At 43.8% G+C, this 22,765-nt stretch overlaps 1 protein-coding gene across 6 annotated transcripts in view; it reads left to right on the top strand.

Annotated features, from left to right (window-relative positions):
* The window catches only part of TCF12 (transcription factor 12), a 296,535-nt gene that overhangs the window by 181,747 nt on the left and 92,023 nt on the right, over positions 1 to 22,765 (top strand). For all 6 annotated transcript variants that reach the window (XM_075345740.1, XM_075345737.1, XM_075345736.1 and 3 more), the window contains exon 6: positions 177 to 241. In XM_075345740.1, the coding sequence (XP_075201855.1) occupies positions 177 to 241 (65 nt within the window). The remainder of the gene's footprint in view (positions 1 to 176; positions 242 to 22,765) is intronic.

Raw genomic sequence — 22,765 nt, 5'->3', positions numbered from 1 at the left:
TAAAATTTGCCAATTAAGCGCTGTGGACATTAATGGTACAATTAGCTAGTAAAATTAATCAAAGACCGCTTACCTCAATCATGTTTCTAAAATATATTTTATTGCTTTGCTCAACCTTCTCATGGTGAATTATACAGATTCAGATTGAAGTAATTCTTTGTATTCTATTATTGTAGGCAAAGCGGCAGATAGAGGCACTTTCCCTGTCTATGGCCGAGAGTCAGCAGTGCCTGCTTGTCAGGTAAGTTTGATACATTCCAGACTTCTGAGCCTTTGTTTCAGAATACATTATATAATCCACATTTCCTATGTGATTGGGTAATTTGATGTTTTGTCATTTTTATCTTCTATTTACATAATTTGGGGGCTTAAGTGACCGGTGGTTGATGTCTGAGGGCTTTTGAGAAACCAGGAGCATATATAACTCAGATATCCTTAAATTCAGTAGACAAGAATTGAACAGTTAAAATCCGCTCTGCCTTCACATCCATTGACAGCTCGGATTTTAACCCCTCAATTCCTGTCTCCTGATTTTTTTTTTACTATCCGAGGGGCTGCAGCCGCGAAATTGAGCGATTCTCTTTGGTTGTGGGTCCCGATCCCTGCCAGGTAAGCGCTCTCCCTTCAGTACTACTGGTGCTATGCAGTTAAGGCCACTTTCACACATCAGTTTTTTTTTTTATCAGTCACAATCTGTTGGCTCAATGGATCCGTAGCAGATTGTTGACAAACTGATGCGATGGATTCGTTTTTCGACGGATCCGACTAGCTGGGGGCTGATAATAAATTGGAGCATGCGCAGTTTAAAAAATTGAATCAGTCGCCAGATTCCGTCATTTGACGGATTACGACGTATCCTGCACCCATAGACTTCCATTCTACCAAACAACGGACGGCAACTGATCCGTCGCTCTCTGATTTTTCGACAATGACAAAAAATGTTACTTTGGCCGTCATCTCCGTCCACCGGACAAACAATTTTCAACGGATCCATTGAACAATGTATGCCATCCATCGCTAATACAAGTCGATGAGAAAAAAACGGATCCAGCGGCATCAGTCGCAAAATCCGTTTTTTTGTAAATTCGACATTGTGACTGACTGCAAAAAACGTATGTGTGAAAGGGGCCTTAGACCCTATTACACTTGTCTCTCCTTAAAGCTCACTCCTCAGATATGCAGATATGCATTGCTAACACATTGGTTAATAACAAGAACATTGGGATAGTTGGTTTGATTAGATGGTAATATTGGGAAATAATTAGATTTAATAATTTAGCTTGCAAATCATATGGTACCCACTGGTATACATAATGATATAGCTCCTTTAGTGCCATCAATTATAAATAAGCATCTGCAGCCTACCTGGCTAGCAATGTGGTGGTCGCAGAAGAGAAAAATGGATCCGCATAGGAATTAAAAAATCCACAAGCTTTATGCCATCATTTTAAGGCTATGTGCGCACTAGAAAAGTGATTTTTCTTAGGAAAATTTCTTGAGAAACTTCTGGGAATTGAAGATTACCGCACTTGCGATAAAAAAACGCACCAAAACCGCGGGAAAAACGCATGCGTTTTTGCCGCGGTTTTTCCGCAGGTTGGTCCCTGCAATTTTTTATGCTGTAACTGCAATAAATAATATAGATAATAAATAATCGATAGACAGACAGATAATTGATAGAGGGAAAGATGGATGGATAGATAGATAATAGATGAGAAAGACCTATATAATGTCCCACCTTTCTGCATATTCTAAGCTGGCAGCCTTTAGTGACTTTCATGTGGCACTAAAGGCTGCTTAGCCTTGTATTTAGCCAAAAAATAAAAAATTTTAAAAAAAAACCCGACGTGGGGTCCCCCTATCTTTTGTAGCCAGCTAGGGTAAAGCAGACGGCTGCAGCCTGCAGACCACAGCTGGCAGCTTTACCTTGGCTGGTAATCCAAAACAGAGGGTACCCCACTCTGTTATTTTACATTAAATAAATAATTTAAAACAAAAAACGTGGGGTCCCCCCCAAATTGGATCACCAGCCAAGGTAAAGCGGACAGCTGTGGTCTGGTATTCTCAAACTAGGGAGGTCCACCGTTATTGGACACTCCCCAGCCTAAAAATAGCAGGCCACAGCCGCCCCAGAAGTGGCGCATCCATTAGATGTGCCAATCCTGGCGCTTCGCCCCAGCTCATCCCATGCCCTGGTGCGGTGGCAAACTGGGTAATATTTGGGGTTAATACCAAATGTGTAATGTCACCTGGCATCAGGCCCAGGGGTTAGTGATGTCACGCGTTTATCAGATACCTGACATCACCAACCCAGTCAGTAAGAAATAAAAAATGGACAACAAAAAAAGTTTTGTTTGAAAAAACACTCCCCGAAACATTGCCTCTTTCACCAATTTATTGAAAAGAACAATCAATTCTAGGTCTGGCGTAATCCACTAAGGGGGTCCCACGGCGATCCATACCATAGTCACTGTCCCAGTCAATGAAGAACAGAATGTTCCATATTGGCTGGGAGTGCAATGCAGTGACTTGAGCTAACATCAATAGGTCAGCCCAGGTCACTGCAGGGGATGACTAGCGCTGCTGTCAGGAGGTTAGATGAGATCATTACTTGCTGTGACGATCTCCTGCTCTGCTGACGTCAGCACTGTCACTGACTTCTATGCCCGCCGCGTTGTCAGCAGTATCGTGAGACGGGCATAGAAGGCAGTGACAGCACTGACGTCAGCAGAGCAGGAGATAGTCACAGCAGGTAATGATCTCATCTAACCTGACAGCAGCGCTCGTCATCCTCGTGGCTGCCAGCACTGCAGTGTGAGAAGCTGCTGATACTGCGGGCAGACACTGACACACTGCAGTGCAGGCAGCCGCGGGGCTGGAGCGGGACACAGACTGCACGTGCACCCGACTGAGGTCACACGGAAGTGCTTCCGTGCGGCGTCCAGGGAGTGTGACGTGTGTGTTTACTCTGCTCCGCTTCCTCTTCCTGTCATAATGACATCACTTCCCTGCAAGACGCAGGCAGTGATGAACATTACTGCAGGTAAATCGCAGCTATACCGGGGGTATACCGCACATCATTTGCTACCTGCGGTATACCTGCGGTATTTCGCGATTACATTACAGTGAATGGAGTGAAATACCGGGGGTATATCGCAGGTACCTGTGGAAAAGAAGTGACATGCACATTTTCTCAAGAAATTTTCTCAAGAAATTCTGCAGAAAGAATTTTCTTGAGAAAAAAACGCAGTGCGCACAGCTATTTTTTTCCCCATAGGTTTTGCTGGGAAATGTCTGCAGAAAGATTACAAACATTTCTCAAGGAATTTCTGCAGCAAAACCGCGGGTAAAAATGCAGTGTGCGCACAAGGCCTTAAAGAAATGTCCATGGCAATTCTGTCAGAAACTGTTTTTTATTCTGACTTGTTTCTAGCATACAAGCCCTTAGTCATAAAATATGGAGATCATCTGTATATATGTGCAGCCATTGGTATATTCAATGGTTTACAAAGTCTTTGTGACTACATATCGCCTAAAGGCCCCGTCACACTAAGCAACATCGCTAACAACATCGCTGCTAACGAACAACTTTTGTGACGTTGCTAGCGATGTTGCTGTGTGTGACATCCAGCAACAACCTGGCCCCTGCTGTGAGGTCGTTGGTTGTTGCTGAATGTCCTGGGCCATTTTTTAGTTGTTGCTGTCCTGCTGTGAAGCACAGATCGCTGTGTGTGACAGCGAGACAGCAACAACTAAATGTGCAGGCAGCAGGAGCCGGCTTCTGCGGAGGCTGGTAACCAATGTAAACATCGGGTAACCAAGAAGCCCTGTCCTTGGTTACCCGATATTTACATTGGTTACCAGCCTCCTCCGCTCTCACTGTCAGTGCCGGCTCCTGCTCTGTGCACATGTAGCTGCAGCACACATCGGGTTAATTAACCCGATGTGTGCTGTAACTAGGAGAGCAAGGAGCCAGCGCTAAGCATTGTGCGCTGCTCCCTGCTCTGTGCACATTTAGCTGCAGCATACATCGGGTAATTAACCCGATGTGTGCTGTAACTAGGAGAGCAAGGAGCCAGCGCTCAGTGTGCGCTGCTCCCTGCTCTCTGCACGTGTAGCTGCGTGCGGTGGTAACCAAGGTAAATATCGGGTTGGTTACCCGATATTTACCTTAGTTACCAAGCGCAGCATCTTCCACGCTGCGCTGGGGGCTTGTCACTGGTTGCTGGTGAGCTCACCAGCAACTTGTGTAGCCACGCTCCAGCGATCCCTGCCAGGTCAGGTTGCTGGTGGGATCGCTGGAGCGTCGCAGTGTGACAGCTCACCAGCAACCTCCTAGCAACTTACCAGCGATCCCTATCGTTGTTGGGATCGCTGGTAAGTTGCTTAGTGTGACGGTACCTTAACCGAAATCAGAATAGGAAATATCACTCTTATCAAAAGCTTACTGGTCTGTCACATCAGATTCCCTAATAAACAGTGGATGTTATTGGTTAAAGCTCTCCAGACAGATATTCTAAAGAATGCCTCAGCGGTTTATAGCCTTCATGTAATGGAGTAATCCCATAGGAAAACTGAAAATATATAAGATGTTTAACTCGAAGAAACTGTGAATAAATGGTTTGCAGATATTTAATTTATTGTACAAAGCTGACTTCCGCTCCACAAAAAGTTTTTGTAATAAGGGCTGGCCAACTTTCATTGGTTGGTTCTTTCATTACACCAGTTGTTAGTGCCTGACCTTTGGTGGCTTAATAGATGTAAATTCTCATAGCTATGTCCCAAAATAGTGGAACATTTAGGGTTAAAGGGGGTATGTCACCAAGTTTTTGCCGCCTAATCTGAGTGCAGCATAATGAGAGACAGATTCTGATTCCTGTGATGTCACTTACTGGGCTGCTTAGTGTATTTTTTTTATATTAATTAGAGAACTACTTGCATAACGCCCAACTTTTGAAGAAGAGAAAGAGGGACAAAGTATGTGGCGGGCGCAGTGTGCCGCGACAAGCTTTGACCACGTCCCAAGCCACACCCATTTCGCAGTAAGGGGTGTTCAGTAAATGTTCATTCATAGCAGCCAGAACGTTCTAATATTTATATAAGCTTCACTATATATCATGTGGCTTTTTTGTGTCTATAAGACAGTGTTCACACGTTGCAGAAATCCGGTGGTTTTTGTTTTCTGCAATTGTCTGCACCAAACTACACAGTAACCATCTTCTCTGGTTATTGCATTTTTGCTGCATTTTTTATGCCTTTTCCCCATTATTTAATCGTTTTTGGTGCAGATGTGAAGGTGCGTTTGTAAGTGTTTTTATAGTACAGGAAAGCTTTGATTAAAAATAAATGCAGTTTTTTCCATGTGTTTTTTTTGTTTTTTTAAGCTCCACATAGAAACCTCTAGAGAAAAAAAACCACCAAAGCTGCAGAGTTCAGAGGCGTCTTTTCATGAAATCACATCCACTTTGCTTGGACCGTTAAACACAGCAAAATATGTGTAAAAAAAAAAAAAAAAAAGCAGAAAAAATGCAGCATTTACACAATGTGAAAACGGACTAAATGTCCATGCAAAATGGATGAAACGTCATGAAATCTCCGCCCGCTGAGTGTCTAAAGACGTTGCTGAACTGTGCGCTTGTGTTTTTTTTTTTTCCTCTATAGGCTTTTGTGGCACCTGAAATGAAACGCAAGCAAAACAATGCTGTAAAATGCTGAATCAAAGCTTTTCTGTAGTATTAAAATGCATTTAAAACCAGGATCCTTATCTGCACCAAACATGTAACAAATGACAGGGAAAACGCGTATAAAAGCACCGCAAGCACACAATAATCAGAGAAGATTGTTATTGCGTTGTGCGGAGCAGACACCTGGAGAAAAAATGCAGGACTTAAGCTACGTGTGAACACTGCCTCAGCGATATATTTTTATTATTTTTTTTATGGGTTTAATAGAGAAAAATAATCAGTTGCGCCATATTTTTACGCCATTTACCGATCCCCACAAATAATCTGATTGTTCTGTTGTTCAAGTAGTTCCAATTACAGGGACAGCAAATATGACCCTATTATATGTTGATTTGTGATGTTTATTATTTTGTAAAAAAGTGCAATCCAAATTATATTGTTCTAATTGCTTTTAGTATTTTTAGTTTTATTAGAATAGAAATATAATTTCTTATACTATCCCTCTAGAACATAAGACCTAGAGATGTTGCTCTGTACAATTAATCTCTATGTCCAGTGTAATCTGAAGTGTAGTAAGAGGCTGCAGCTTCAGCTTTATCAAATCCTTCCTCTGACACCATTGGTGCTTGTGGCTCAACAGATAGGGCTGCTTGGAACATGGTTTAATTCCAAGGAGGGTTAAAAAAATTATATATATTTTTTGTAACTTTGTTTGCTTATTTCTTTATAGTGGTTGTAAAGGAACAAAAGAATCTGACTTTTTCCTTCACCTATATAGAGGTGCGTGCGTGCGTGTGTGCGTGAGTGTGTGTTTATACATATATATAGATAGATAGATATCTAGAATATGAATATATATATATATATATATATATATATATATATATGAGTCTTCTCTTTACTGTTGACTTAGAGACAGATACACCTACTTCCCTGAGAGTGTTCTGGACTTCAGTTGATGTTGTGAACGGGTTCTTCTTCACCAAAGAAAGTATGCGGCGATCATCCACCACTGTTGTCATCCGTGGACGCCCAGGCCTTTTTGAGTTCCCAAGCTCACCAGTCAATTCCTTTTTTCTCAGAATGTACCCGACTGTTGATTTTGCTACTCCAAGCATGTCTGCTATCTCTCTGATGGATTTTTTCTTTTTTTTCAGCCTCAGGATGTTCTGCTTCACCTCAATTGAGAGTTCCTTAGACCGCATGTTGTCTGGTCACAGCAACAGCTTCCAAATGCAAAACCACACACCTGTAATCAACCCCAGACCTTTTAACTACTTCATTGATTACAGGTTAACAAGGGAGACGCCTTCAGAGTTAATTGCAGCCCTTAGAGTCCCTTGTCCAATTACTTTTGGTCCCTTGATAAAGAGGAGGCTATGCATTACAGAGCTATGATTCCTAAACCCTTTCTCCGATTTGGATGTGAAAACTCTCATATTGCAGCTGGGAGTGTGCACTTTCAGCCCATATTATATATATAATTGTATTTCTGAACATGTTTTTGTAAACAGCTAAAATAACAAAACTTGTGTCACTGTCCAAATATTTCTGGCCCTGACTGTATATATATATATATATATATATATATATATATATATATATATATATATATATGTATATATACCGTATTTTTCGGACTATAAGACGCACCTGACCATAAGACGCACCCTGGTTTTAGAGGAGGAAAATAGGAAAATAAAATTTTAACCAAAAAATATGGTCATGACACACTGTTATGGGGCGAGGATCTGCTGCTGACACTGTTATGGGGGTAATGTCCCCAAATTCTCTACTAAGGTACCCCATTCTGATAAGGATCCTCCTGCCTTGTATATGATCCTGCTCATATACCCCCCATCCTGCTAATAATATACCCCCCATCCATCCTGCTCATGATATACCCCCATCCATCCTGCTCATGATATGCCCCCATCCATCCTGCTCATGATATGCCCCCATCCATTCTGCTCATGATATGCCCCCATCCATCCTGCTCATGAAATGCCCCCATTCATCCTGCTCATGAAATGCCCCATCCATCCTGCTCATGAAATGCCCCCATCCATCCTGCTCATGAAATGCCCCCATCCATCCTGCTCATGAAATGCCCCATCCATCCTGCTCATGATATGCCCCCATCCATCCTGCTCATGAAATGCCCCCATCCATCCTGCTCATGAAATGCCCCATCCATCCTGCTCATGAAATGCCCCCATCCATCCTGCTCATGAAATGCCCCCATCCATCCTGCTCATGAAATGCCCCATCCATCCTGCTCATGAAATGCCCCCATCCATCCTGCTCATGATATGCCCCCATCCATCCTGCTCATGAAATGCCCCCATCCATCCTGCTCATGAAATGCCCCCATCCATCCTGCTCATGATATGCCCCCATCCATCCTGCTCATGAAATGCCCCCATCCATCCTGCTCATGAAATGCCCCATCCATCCTGCTCATGATATGCCCCCATCCATCCTGCTCATGAAATGCCCCCATCCATCCTGCTCATGAAATGCCCCCATCCATCCTGCTCATGAAATGCCCCCATCCATCCTGCTCATGAAATGCCCCCATCCATCCTGCTCATGAAATGCCCCCATCCATCCTGCTCATGAAATGCCCCCATCCATCCTGCTCATGAAATGCCCCCATCCATCCTGCTCATGAAATGCCCCCATCCATCCTGCTCATGAAATTCCCCCATCCATCCTGCTCATGATATGCCCGCCATCCATCCTGCTCATGAAATGCCCCCATCCATCCTGCTCATGAAATGCCCCCATCCATCCTGCTCATGAAATGCCCCCATCCATCCTGCTCATGAAATGCCCCCATCCATCCTGCTCATGATATGCCCCCATCCATCCTGCTCATGATATGCCCCCATCCATCCTGCTCATGATATGCCCCCATCCATCCTGCTCATGAAATGCCCCCATCCATCCTTCTCATGAAATGCCCCATCCATCCTGCTCATGAAATGCCCCCATCCATCCTGCTCATGAAATGCCCCATCCATCCTGCTCATGAAATGCCCCCATCCATCCTGCTCATTAAATGCCCCCATCCATCCTGCTCATGAAATGCCCCCATCCATCCTGCTCATGAAATGCCCCCATCCTGGTAAATGGCGTGTATCCTGTGGCACAGGAAAAAAAAAATAAACGTTTATACTTACCCTTCCTCACTCCCTGAAGCACCGATCTCTGTCTCAGCTGCAGCGCCGCTGTGTGGAGCCGTCACCGTTGTCTGCAGCATCGCGTCTTCCTGTCTGTGCCGGCGGTAAGCTGATCGATTCTGGTGGATACTAGCGGCGCGCACAGCGATGACGTTATCGCGGTGCGCGCCGCTAGTGTCCAGATCAGCTGACCGCCGGCACAGACAGGAAGACGCGATGCTGCAGGGGGGCGGCTCCACACACGGTGACGGGTGAGTACACTGATTCACTGCACCCCGCGCTGATAATGATGCACGGGGGGCAGTGAATACAGCCGCACATGATCACTCCAGGCTGTAGTTGCCAGGGGTGATCACGGCCGGCTGCTAATTATGCACACCCCCCCTTCATGCCCATCACCCCGCCCACCTGTCAGCGCCGGTTTCGCTGAGAGATGATGGGCGGGAGGATGGGCGTGCATATGTAATGAGCGGGCCCACGTGGTCACGGCAGGCTGCTTCAGGCTGCTACAGCCTGCTGGTGCCGCCGATGACCCGCTCCACCGCGGCACCCTCATTCCCCGCACCCGCAACCTTATAGTCAGACCATAAGACGCACCCCCCACTTTCCCCCAACATTTGGGGGGGAAAAAAGTGCGTCTTATGGTCCGAAAAATACGGTAATCTCTGAATGTTCTGCATCTGGCTTCTCTGCCTGCAATACAGGTCAAGATTACCAAATCCTCCTATGCTACTCAATACAGGCAGTGGCTGAATGGTTAGAGCTGCCTGTGGACAAAGAGCTCATGAGTTCTAGCCTCGTCCGAGGAAACCAAAACCATGAAGAATTAAATTTTTGCACTGAACTGAGTTAATTTGTTCACTGCACTGAGAGGAGGGAGCCAGGACAATTGCTGTGAACAGCAGGACTGAGCCCTCAAATCGTGATAGTCCCACTGAATCCGGGACAGTTGGGGAAGGTATGCTACTTGGCCTGTTTCCAGGTAGAAGCATATTCTTGAGTCCTGTATAACCCCTCCACACGACTGATAGGCAGCTTTCTGACCATATACAGTGCACACAGGAAGCTGCCAATCAGTCGTGTGGAGGGGTTATAGAACTTCATAATCATATTCGCTGGAATCAGGGTCTCTCTCTTGACATTATGCTGCTGTCAGATGGGGTAGCAAACACCTGTTGACAGATTCCATTTAAAGGGGACCTGTCACCATTAAATTCCATCCAATCTTGCACCATGTTATAGAGCAGGAGGAGTTGAACAGACTAATGTTTTGTGAGAATACTCCGTATAACCCATGGTTTGGGACTTAAGTCTAGTAGGCTGTCCTAAAACGCAATAGAATGTATTTTAAATACACACTAACGAATGCAAAGGAAAAAAATGCAAGTAGCCCAATTATGCTAATAGATGCAGAAATGCTAAATACTCAGCGTTGGAACATAGCCTCGCAGTTAAGAGGAAACCAATAATTTTACAGTTGACATAGGATTTTTAATGTGGGGTAGGTGGGTGGGGGTGTCAAAATGTGTTGATCTATCATAAAGTGATGGGTTATCACTAGCCTTCATTTTATTATGGAGTGGGTGCATTCTCACTGGGATGTGACCTCACTTTACAGTACCCTTATTGATCCCTAGATCCTGATCCGCTGCTCTTATGTGCAGGGAAACTGTATAACACATACATCTTAATAAAAGGGGGCTGCTGGAGGGGCCCGGAGTCCTGCTGCGCCGTGAAAAACTGCTCTACACAGTGGAAGCAAATAGCTGTAATATAGTCGCTTTCTTGAACCCAACTTTTTTTTAGTTGAATTTCTACAATTGTAACAATTGTGTGCTAGTACTATTTATGTCTACGAATGCTTCTAGTACTTATCAGAACGGCAGCAGTTTCTGGCAATGCTTTTTAACTTGGAGTAGATTCGCAGGACATATGCTTGACCACTGCTCTATTCAGACTAATGCTATCCTTGGGAATGGAGGAACAGGGTCAGACTCAAAATCTATCATATATCCTCCGTTGCCGGCTATTGCCATTCTCATCCTGCACTTGCAGTACACCGGTGTACCGCGAGTGCAGTGCGATTTTTCTCTCGCCCCATACACTTGAATAGGTGCGAGAGAATCTAAGGATTGCATTACAGTCGGAGCATGCTGCAATTGTTTTCTCGGTCCGATTAGGGTCATGTGTGCTGACACACAGGCTAATATTGGTCCGAGTGGAATGCGATTTTTTTTTTTTTTTTTTTTTTTTTCCCCGCACTCCACTCACACCGATTTTCATGCCATGTGGCTTAGGCCTAATAAGTGGAACAAAATGACATCTTGACATCTGTGATCCGATGCCTTGTTTCAGAGGAATCCACTTGTTATGTAAATGTGCTGTTTCAACTTCCAGGCTATGGGCCGAACACTGATTTGCATGAGAATCTGGCTCCAGAGATTATTGCTGTAGCAGTGCTGTATATAGAACAAGTGATCAGACCATTGCAGGTTCAAGTCCCATAATTTGACTATTAAATGCAGGACAAAATAGAAAAAAAATGTTTTTAAAAATTCAAATCCTCCCTTTTACCACATTAAACATTAATTGCTGCCTTTGTAAAAGTCTGATTTATCAAAATATAAATTAATCCGATCGGTAAACTGTAACTAGAAAAAAAACTGTCTTTTGAAGACATTTTTTGTATTATCACTGTTCTTTTCTTCACAAGATTTATCTATGCCTTGTTAGTATGTTGTTTTGTATTCCCTTTTATGAAATGAGTTATACACCTAGACACCCTTGTTGATATCACTCAGTCTGGCAATGATGTCTTAAAGCTAAAATAAACATTGCAGGTAAACGACTGCACACAATGTAATAAGAGACACATAATTGAAAGCTCCGTGTTAACTCCTACAGCATGCGGTCTTCAGATTACATAGCAAAAAAACCTGGTAACTGATTCCCTTTATATAATATCTGAATTGAATAGTTTGGGTCATTACAGAAGCAGCAATACCAGTAACTTGCATATTTGTTTATTATTATTATTGTTTTACATTTATAAAGCATTTTAACAGGTAAATCAGGCCATTGACATTTTTTTAACTTTTTTTTTTATATAAATTTGTAAACATTTTATTTTTTACTTTTTGTTTTATTTCCAGTAGAGGCCTTGACATCAGTGAGCTCGGTCACTCCTATCATACACTGCAGAACTTCTGTTTTCAGTGTATTCTGCCTCTCAGCCAATTACTGACAGGCGCTTTATTTGATTGTGCCTTAAGCCTGCTTTACACCTTACGATCCAGCATACGATATCGTATGCGATCTTAACCGCCCCCATCGTATGTGCGGCATGTTCAATTTTGTTGAATATGCTGCACAAACTATTAACCCCCGTCACACGTACTTACCCATCCATACGACCTCGATGTGGGCGGCGAACGTCCACTTCCTGGAGTGGGAGCGACGTTCGGCGTCACAGCGACATCACGCGGCAGCCGGCCAATAGAAGCAGAGGGGCGTAGCTGAGCGGGACATAAACATCCCGCCCACCTCCTTCCTTCCACATTGCTGGCCGGGAGCCGCAGGTAAGATCTGTTAATCTGTTCATCGATGTGTGCTACCACGGGTACGATGAACAATCTGACGTTCAATTCTAGAGAAATGAACGATGTGCGTGCGATGAACGTTTTACCGTTCAATCGCAATCGCACGTAGCTGTTACACACTGCAATGTACCTTACGATGCCGGATGTGCATCACTTACGACGTGACCCCGCCGACACATTATAAGATACATTGCAGCATGTAAAGCGGCCTTTAGGCAGATTCTATTGGGAGTACTAAGATGGCAGCCATTGTTAGGCACAAAGCTGCCATAATAGTTTATCGACACCCACAATCACGTATTGAGGGGCTGGTGGGTGACGGAGGCCACTCCTACTGTATAATCATTTAGATGCTGCAGTCACTATTGACCTCTGTACATAGAGGAATGGGCACTGTCATCGAACCCAGCAGGAGCTAAGTAGTTCAGCCCACTCCTGCTGTTGATCTCGTGAGGACACTTGTAGCACCCTGCGAGATCAGTTTGATGAAAATTAGCATTGCAGAATATGAACTGGTACCCATCTGCTGGTTGGGAACCAGTTAATAGCACCTGGACCGGTCTGTGTTTTCAGCAAACCACTGCACACTGACTTGACTGACCTGAAAAGTCACGCATTTGAGTGAACCTAGCCTTTACACATTATATTTATACATTTTTTTTAAACTAGTCTTAATGTATCCTACCATTCAAAATAGTTTGGACTAGCAGTTTGTAAAGTTAATGTTTTTACTACCTGCTGCCTTCACCCCCAGCGTGGGTTTTTTTTTTGTTTTGTTTTGTTTTTTTTTTGTTTTTTCCGCCCCTTCTTCAGAGCCATAGCTTTTTCATTTTTTCCATCAATCTTGCAATATGAGGGCTTGTTTTTTTGCTGGATGAGTTGTACTTTTGAATAAAACCAGTAGTTTTACCAAATAGTATACTGGAAAACAGCCAAAAAATTCCAAGTGCTGTGAAATTGCAAAAAAAGGTGCAATTGCACAATTGTTTTGGGTATTTTTTATTCACGGTGTTCACCATATGGTAAAACTGACCTGTGTTTATGATTCCTCAGGTCAGTACGAGTTTATAGATACCAAACATGTATAGTTTTACTTTTAATTAAGTGAAACAAAACTTCAGAAATTTGTCCAAAAAAAGAATAGTGCTTTTGTCACCATTTCTTGAGACCTGTAGCATTCTCCTTTTTCGGGATCTGGGGCTCAGTGATGGCTTATTTTTTGCGTCTTGAGCTGGCGATTTTAATTATACCATTTTTGCGTAGATGCAATATTTTTATTGCCTGTTATTGCATTTCAATGCACCGTTGCGGCAAGAAAAAAAAGTAATTTGGGCTTTTAGATTTTTTTAATTTTTTATCATTTTTTAAAACTTTTTTTTAATTTTTTTATTGACTTTACTAGTCTCCCTAGAGGACTGTCACTGCAGTGTCCGACCACTTGTGCTGATCAGAACAATGCACTGTTCCTGTGAGTGCCAGCGCTTTGTTGGCTGTCGCAGGAAATGCATCGTGCTAGCGTCAGCTGACCTCGCTCTACCATGGCAGCTCCATGGCGCCTTGTGATTTTGTCATGTGGACACTGATGACGGCAGGGAATGGCACGATCCCTGCCATGGCCATTTAAATCAAGCTGTCAAGTTTTGACAGCGCAATCTCAAAGGTAAGCAGGCATGGGTGGATCTCTGATCCACCCACGCCTGTTAGCCGCACGTGTCTGCTGCTCGGATCAGCAAACATGTGCGAGGATTACCGCAGGTTCACCACCGGAGCCAGCGGTTACTGGGGGACACGACCTAGGATGTATATATGCATCCAAGGTCGTGAAGGGGTCAAAGGAAATCTGTCATCAGGTTTTTGCTACTCCATCAAAGAGCAGCATAGAGTAGAGACCGAGACTCTGATTCCAGCGATGTGTCACTTACTGGGCTGTTTTCTGTAATTTTGATGAAATTAATGTTTTCTCTTCTGCAGATCTAGCAGTTATACGAAGCTGATGAATATGCTGGACTATCTGGCAGCACGCCAAGTAGTCCTCTAATGATAATCTACTGCTCATCAAACTGTGATTTTTTTTTTTCTTCAAAGCTACACTAAACAACCCAGTAAGTGACACATCGCTGCTCTCAGATTAGGTGGCAAAACCTTGGTGACAGATTCCCTTTAAGAACGAATATCAGGACTTGTTTTGGTTTTTTCTTCTTGGTCAGTTGCCATATCGGTGAATGATATATTTGGCTTGTAGCGTCATCTAACTGCATTTGTGGAATGTTTGCAGACACCTCATTCTTCACCTTCACGCACATCTTTGTAGCACAGCTTTTGCTCTCCCTACCAACAAATGTTCTCTAACCCACTTACTTAAGCATAAAAACAGATACATTTTGAGTTTACAGTCAAATTCTTCTTCTTGACCTACATCTGGAACTGTCCTGTTATTTTCTTAGAATTGGAGGATAGGAGAAAATGTTGTCAGTGGTTAAACTGCTACTACTGTCTCATCGAAAATGTAAATAATTAGAAACTTAACAAACCTTCAATAAAAATCTCTTTGGCTAAATGCATACATTTACATTACACAGTTATTGCTACAATTTTCTCTCTTCCTTGTTAACCTCAAAATAATTGGTTACGAGGCCTTTTACATGGACTATTGATCTCCAGAACAAATGTTAATAGTCCCAGCGATTAGCTGATAAATGAGCAAATGCTCTTTTGTCAGGTGATCGCATCCCCTCACATAAATACGGATGGGCTGCGACAAATGTGACAGGATGGAGAATGATCATGTGTTCCAACGACTTTCTTGATCATTTATAAGGGAGAAAGGTCTTGATATGACTGTCCCCTGACAGACGCTCTGGGGAGAAAATAAGTGTGAGTAGCTTAAATTTAAAATTTTGTTCTCCGAAACGAGCTGCAACCAGCACTGTCAGATACAGATGTTCTCCGCTTTCCTTATGGAAAACAAGTGAACCCTCGGCCAAGCGTAACATCCATGTGTATGGGGGAGTAGGAGAGAGAGCTTTTGGTCGTACAAGCTTTCATCCAACAGCTATCGTAGGTGTATCGCTGGGAGAATTCAGAAGTCTGCAGACTCATCATTTTAGACCAGATAACCCCTCTTAATGTATTTTATTTGATTTTATTTGGATTTTTATACAGTGTGTCCACCCATATCCTGTCCACCGCCATTAACTTGATAACGGCGGCAGCTGTAGGCATAGAAGTGGTTTCGAGGTATAGTAAAGTAGCCATGTGCTACGCAGTGAAACTACCTATAGCGCCACCTGGTGGAAAACAACGCAGTTAGCATTTTTATCTCGAAAATGGAACGAGATACACAAAAAAACTGAATTACAAAGTTGTAGGGCATCATCAATTCAATACAAATCGACACCTTGCATACAGAAATGCTATGATTAGAACGTGTAAAACTCACAAGTGTGCGGACGTGAAGCGATACCTCATGGAGACCTTCCTACAAGTCACTGGGTATGGTGGTTGCGTGGAGTGGCCTCCACGCTCACCTGACCTGACCCCAACAGCATGTGTATGCGACCCCTCCACCAACATTGCCGGACCTACAACGAAGTATTACAGATGCTTGTGCAAACGTGCAGCAAGATACAGTATGCTGTCCAGAGTCCAGATGTGCATTGCAGCTGACAGTGGCCACTTTGAGCATCAAAGTTAAATGAGCGCCATATGTGTGACCAGCATTCAATGTTTTGGGGGGGGGTTATGGGTTTCATATCATAGCATTTCTGCATGCAAGATGTCGATTCGTATTGAATCGATGATGCCCTACAATTTTTTAATTAACTTTTTTTTGTCTATCTTCCTTCCGTTTTCGAGATAAAAATGCTAACTCTGTTGTTTTCCACAAAGTGGCGCTATAGGTGGTTTCATTGCGTAGTGCATGGCTACTTTACTATACCTAGACACCACTTCTATGCCTATAGCTGCCGCCATTCTCAAGTTAATGGCAGTGGACAGGATATGGGTGGACACACTGTATGATGTACCAACACAAAGTAGAAAGTATTTGTGAATTGTAAAGGAAATTACACGATTTTCTAACTATTTTAAAAATATAAATCTGAATATGTTTACATTCATTTGTGTTTAGACCCCTGAGTTAAAACTTACCCCAAAAGCAGTAATTTTAGTTTATGTCGCTAACAGCTTTGCACATCTATAAACTGGAAATTTTCTCCATTCTTCTTTGCAGTATAGCTCTAGCTCAGTGATAATAGATGGAGAGCGTCTGTGAACAGCAATTTTTAAGTCTTGCTACAGATACTCAATGGAATTTAGGTCTGGACCTTACTTGGGCCATTCACACACATAAATATGCCTTGATCTAAACCAGGGGTCTCAAACTCGGCTGGGTGTATGGGCCGCACAGAGGAAAAAAATAATTTGGGGGGCCGCATTCTTTGCGGGACAAAGTGACATTTTTATTGGTACCATATACCATATATATTTTTTTACACACCTTTGGATGACTGATTTTGAACATTTTTCACTTGTTTATTATGACAAATGTGCACATTCTTTGGTTAAATATAAAAAAAAAATTAATGGTAAAAAAAAAAGTCATGCCTTATTTTGTTTTTTTTTACATTTTATCCCTTTCTTGTAACTAATAGTCTTACAGTTATCACAATATAGAAATTTTGGCCAACATCTTTTTGTAATGTTCCCCATCCTATAGTAATGTGCCCACCTTGTCCCCATCCTATAGCCTTGTCCCTACTCTAATGTCCCCATCCAATAGTATTGTGCCCATCCTTGTAATGTCCCCATCTTTTAGTAATGTGCCCACCTTGTCCCCATCCTATAGTCATGTGCCCATCTTGTCCCTATTCTATAGTAAGGTGCGCACCTTGTCCCCATCCTATAGACATGTGCCCACCTTGTCCCCATCCTATAGACATGTGCCCACCTTGTCACTATTCTATAGACATGTGCCCACCTTGTCACTATTCTATAGTCATGTGCCCACCTTGTCCCTATCCTATAGACATGTGCCCACCTTGTCCCCATCCTATAGACATGTGCCCACCTTGTCCCTATTCTATAGACATGTGCCCACCTTGTCCCTATTCTATAGTAATGTGCCCAGCTTGTCCCCATCCTATAGTCATGTGCCCATCTTGTCCCTATTCTATAGTCATGTGCCCACCATGTCCCCATCCTATAGACATGTGCCCACCTTGTCTCCATCCTATAGACATGTGCCCACCTTTCCCTATTCTATAGACATGTGCCCACCTTGTCCCCATCCTATAGTAAGGTGCCCACCTTGTCCCCATCCTATAGTCATGTGCCCACCTTGTCCCTATTCTATAGTCATGTGCTCACCTTGTCCCCATCCTATAGTCATGTGCCCACCTTGTCCCTATTCTATAGTCATGTGCTCACCTTGTCCCCATCCTATAGTCATGTGCCCACCTTGTCCCTATTTTATAGTAATGTCCCCATCCTGTAGTAATGGGGGGGGGGGCAGAGGCGGCGGCCTGTGAAAGGGGGCGCTATAATTTACCGATCGCTCTCGGCTTCCTTCCACCCACAGATTCCTGAGTGAAGCTGAGGGGGCGGTCTCCGGCCCCAGATCCACAGTGATTGGAGAGAGCGGTCACAAGGCCGGTCTCTCCAATCAGAGCTGGGGGCGGGTGAAACAGAGGTCACCCAGCTCCGGCCAATGATCGGTGCTACAGCTGCACTGATCAGGGCTGGATTTCAATGTTACAGCCATTTTCAATGGCTGTAACATTACAGTGGCTGTGATTGGCTGACGAATGCCGCACAGCCAATCACAGCCTCCGTAGGTCCGGGGAGGAGACACCACCCCTCCTGAGGTCCCGTCCTCCCCGAATCTAAGGTATTTGCTATTGGCATTGCAAACGGCGATCGCAGCCACCGGGGCTGCGATTTCACCATGACGTACTGGGTATGTCATGGATCCTTAAGTACCAGGGAGCCATGACGTACCCAGTACGTCATAGGTCGCTAAGGGGTTGATGTGCCATCCTTCACATACACAAAAAATAAAAAACCCCATTCTTCTCACCTGTCCCGCATTCCCTCGGCTCCTCACCTCTGCTTCTTGCTGTCTGCAGGCCGTGCCCCGGTGACTATCGCGGCCGGTGCAGGGGACGCAGCCACTGGCAGCGATTTATGTCAGATGAATGTTTTGCCCCTGCACCGGCCGCGATAGTGACCAGGGGCACGGGCCTGGGGGCCGCATGAAGCAGCCTGACGGGCCGCATGCGACCCGCGGGCCGCGTGTTTGAGACCCCTGATCTAAACCATTCTATTGTAGATCTGGCAGAATAATTACTTCATATTTATTTGTCCTGCTTGAAGGTGAATCTACACCTCAGTCTCAAGTCTTTTGCAGCCTCTAACAGGTTTTCCTCCAGGATTACCTGGTATTTGGCTCCATCCATCTTCCCATCAACTCTGATCAGCTTCCCTGTTCATGCTGAAGAAAAGCATCTCCACAACCTGATGCTGTCATCACAATGTTTGACGGTGTTGACGGTGGGGGATAGTGTTTTCAGGGTGATGTGCAGTGTTTTATTTTCCACCACACATAGCATTTTGCATTTAACCCAAAAAAATCTACTTTGGTCTCATTTGATTAGAGCATCTTCTTTCACATTCTAGCGGAGTCTCCTACATGGCTTTTTGCAAACGAGACGTCTTCTGGCTTGCTCTCAAAATTGCTTTCTTCTTACCACTCTTCCATAAAAGTCAGATTTGTGGAGTATATAACTAATAGTTGTCCTCTGGACGGGTTCACCCACCTGAGCTGTGGATTTCTGCAGCTCCTCCAAAGTGACTATGGGCCTCTTGGCTGCTTCTCTACTTACTGGTCTCATCGTTTCGGATGTCGATTTAGGTGGATGGCCATGTCTTGGTAGATTTGCAATTGTGCCATAATCCTTCCAATTTTGGATGATGCATCAACCAGCCTCCCATAAGATCTACAGAGCTTGGGTTATTTTGTTTTATAACCAACCCTGCTTTACTCGTCTCCACAACTTTACCCCTGACCTGTCTGGTGTGTTCCTTGGTTTCGTTGTTGATTTTGATCCATAATGTAAACCTGTGAGGCCTTCAAAGAACAGCTGTAGTTATACTGAGAATAAATTACGCACAGATGGAACTCCATTTACTAATTAGGTGACTATAGGGGCTAAATTCAAATGCACCCCACAATTTTCAGATTTGTATTGTTAAAAAAAAAGTCAAAAAACAATGTATTTCCTTTTAAACTTTACAAATGCTTGCTACTTAGTGTTGTTATATCACATCAGATTCCACTAAAATACTTCTAAGTTTGTGGGTGTAATGTTAAAAATGTAGAAAAGTTGACTGGGTATGAATACTTTGCAAGGTACTATACCTATCGAAGTATCATAGAGAAACTTCAAACTGCATGCACCTCTTTCTCTAGGTCATATTTGAACCTATGACCCCAAAGCTGCCTGTCAATAATGCTGATCACTGATCCTCGTTGGCGATGTTGTAGACATTTAGTCCATGTTTTTGTGTAGCATAATCCCCCCTTTTTCTCTTTTTCCGCTGCAATTTTTTTGTGCATTTAATAGATCAAACGAAGTGAATGTGATTTCATGATAACTCTAATGCTGAGCCGGCTGTCAGTCAGTGCTTGGGGTGCAGTGACAATCAATTCTCACAATTCACTAAGTGGTAACTAAAGCCATGCTGGCCCAGCTGTATGACTTGAAAGCCTGTGGCTGCCGGGAGGAATGAAGTTCATTTTCTCCTGGCAGCGGGACTCTCAGGGAGGTTGCTCGGCAGCTTCATGACGCTACTAATCTGCAGGTTAATAGCAATTTTTTACATGACAAGTTCGCTTTAAAGACATTGTCGAACTGTGTATTTCTTGGTGTATTTATTCCCCTATAGGCTTCTACAGGAAGCCTGAAAAAAAACCCACATAAAAAACACAACTGCATTAAAGGGAATCTGTCAGCAAGTTTTTGTTACATCATCTGACAGCCACATAATGTAAAAATGAAGTAAACCAATTCTGTAGTGGCCGCGCTCCCCGTAGTAATGATTTTAAAAACTCTTGGCAAGCAGCAGACCCGGATAAAGAGACTTTGGAAAAGTCATATATGCCTGAAGTTTTGTGGCAAAAGGTGAGTGCATAAAACTTCAGTAAAAAAAAGGGCACCAGAGAGCCGCTTTGATAACGCGCTGAGATTGGCGCCGCGTGTTTGTTTTTTATTATATACCCTGCAGGGAATCACTTTACTCTAGCCACATAATGTAGGCAGAGATTCTGAATTCAACAGTGTATCACTTAATTACTGGATGCAGCCGTTTTGTCACAATCAAACAATTGAGTTTTAAGCATGTAGCTGAGCCCAGGGAGCTGTCCCCACCCACCCCAGGCTCTCAATAGAGATTATGCATTGATGGTGAGGTGTCAATCATAGCAGGGGGCGTGTCCAACTGGATAATAAAGACATTAATTATATAAACAATTTCTTACAGGCAGAAAAAAGTACAGTTGCTTTTTGTTTTTGTTTTTTTTTTGTTTAACGCTTGCATCATGCTGTCCTCACCTTACATAGCAAAAACTTGCTGACAGATTCTCTTTAAAGGGAACCTGTCACCGGATGTTTATAATACTTACCGAACGGTCGGTGCGGAGCTGTCCGGTCGGATGGGCGTCTCCGTTATCCATGTCCCGCGCCTCCTCTTTCGGCCATCTTTGTCCTCCTTCTGAAGCTAGTGTGGATGACGCGGTCTAAGTCATCTACACTAGCCAACAGTGAGGTCCTGCGCAGCCGCACTTTGATTTGCCCTAAGGCAGGTCCTCCTTCAGAAGGAGAACAAAGATGGCCGAAAGAGGAGGCGCGGGACCCAGAGAACGGAGACGTCCATCCAATTGGACAGCTCCACACAGACTGTTAGGTAAGTAGAGAAAACCCGTACCAAATCCGCAGGAAAAACGCATGCGTTTTTGCTGCGATTTTGCCGCATTTTTTCCGCAGGTTGGTCCCTGCGTTTTTTTTATGCTGAACAGAAATAAATAATATAGATAATGGATAGATAATCGATAGACAGATAATGGATAGAGAGAAAGATGGATAGATGAATAGATAGATAGATAGATAGATACAGTGCCTACAAGTAGTATTCAACCCCCTGCAGATTTAGCAGGTTTGATAAGATGCAAATAAGTTAGAGCCTGCAAACTTCAAACAAGAGCAGGATTTATTAACAGATGCATAAATCTTACAAACCAACAAGTTATGTTGCTCAGTTAAATTTTAATAAATTTTCAACATAAAAGTGTGGGTCAATTATTATTCAACCCCTAGGTTTAATATTTTGTGGAATAACCCTTGTTTGCAATTACAGCTAATAATCGTCTTTTATAAGACCTGATCAGGCCGGCACAGGTCTCTGGAGTTATCTTGGCCCACTCCTCCATGCAGATCTTCTCCAAGTTATCTAGGTTCTTTGGGTGTCTCATGTGGACTTTAATCTTGAGCTCCTTCCACAAGTTTTCAATTGGGTTATGGTCAGGAGACTGACTAGGCCACTGCAACACCTTGATTTTTTCCCTCTTGAACCAGGCCTTGGTTTTCTTGGCTGTGTGCTTTGGGTCGTTGTCTTGTTGGAAGATGAAATGATGACCCATTTTAAGATCCTTGATGGAGGAGCGGAGGTTCTTGGCCAAAATCTCCAGGTAGGCCGTGCTATCCATCTTCCCATGGATGCGGACCAGATTGCCAGGCCCCTTGGCTGCCACCACCATGCTTGACTGTAGGGATGGTATTCTTGGGGTCGTATGCAGTGCCATCCAGTCTCCAAACGTCACGTGTGTGGTTGGCACCAAAGATCTCGATCTTGGTCTCATCAGACCAGAGAACCTTGAACCAGTCTGTCTCAGAGTCCTCCAAGTGATCATGAGCAAACTGTAGACAAGCCTTGACATGACGCTTTGAAAGTAAAGGTACCTTACGGGCTCGTCTGGAACGGAGACCATTGCGGTGGAGTACGTTACTTATGGTATTGACTGAAACCAATGTCCCCACTGCCATGAGATCTTCCCGGAGCTCCTTCCTTGTTGTCCTTGGGTTAGTCTTGACTATTCGGACAAGCCTGGCCTCGGCACGGGAGGAAACTTTCAAAGGCTGTCCAGGCCGTGGAAGGCTAACAGTAGTTACATAAGCCTTCCACCTCCGGATGATGCTCCCAACAGTGGAGACAGGTAGGCCCAACTCCTTGGAAAGGGTTTTGT

The sequence above is a fragment of the Anomaloglossus baeobatrachus genome, chromosome 4 (assembly GCF_048569485.1).
Source record: "Anomaloglossus baeobatrachus isolate aAnoBae1 chromosome 4, aAnoBae1.hap1, whole genome shotgun sequence".
NCBI classification, from domain to species: Eukaryota; Metazoa; Chordata; class Amphibia; order Anura; family Aromobatidae; genus Anomaloglossus; species Anomaloglossus baeobatrachus.
Note: the sequence above shows the minus strand (reverse complement) of the source record. Positions and strands in the feature narration are given on the sequence as shown.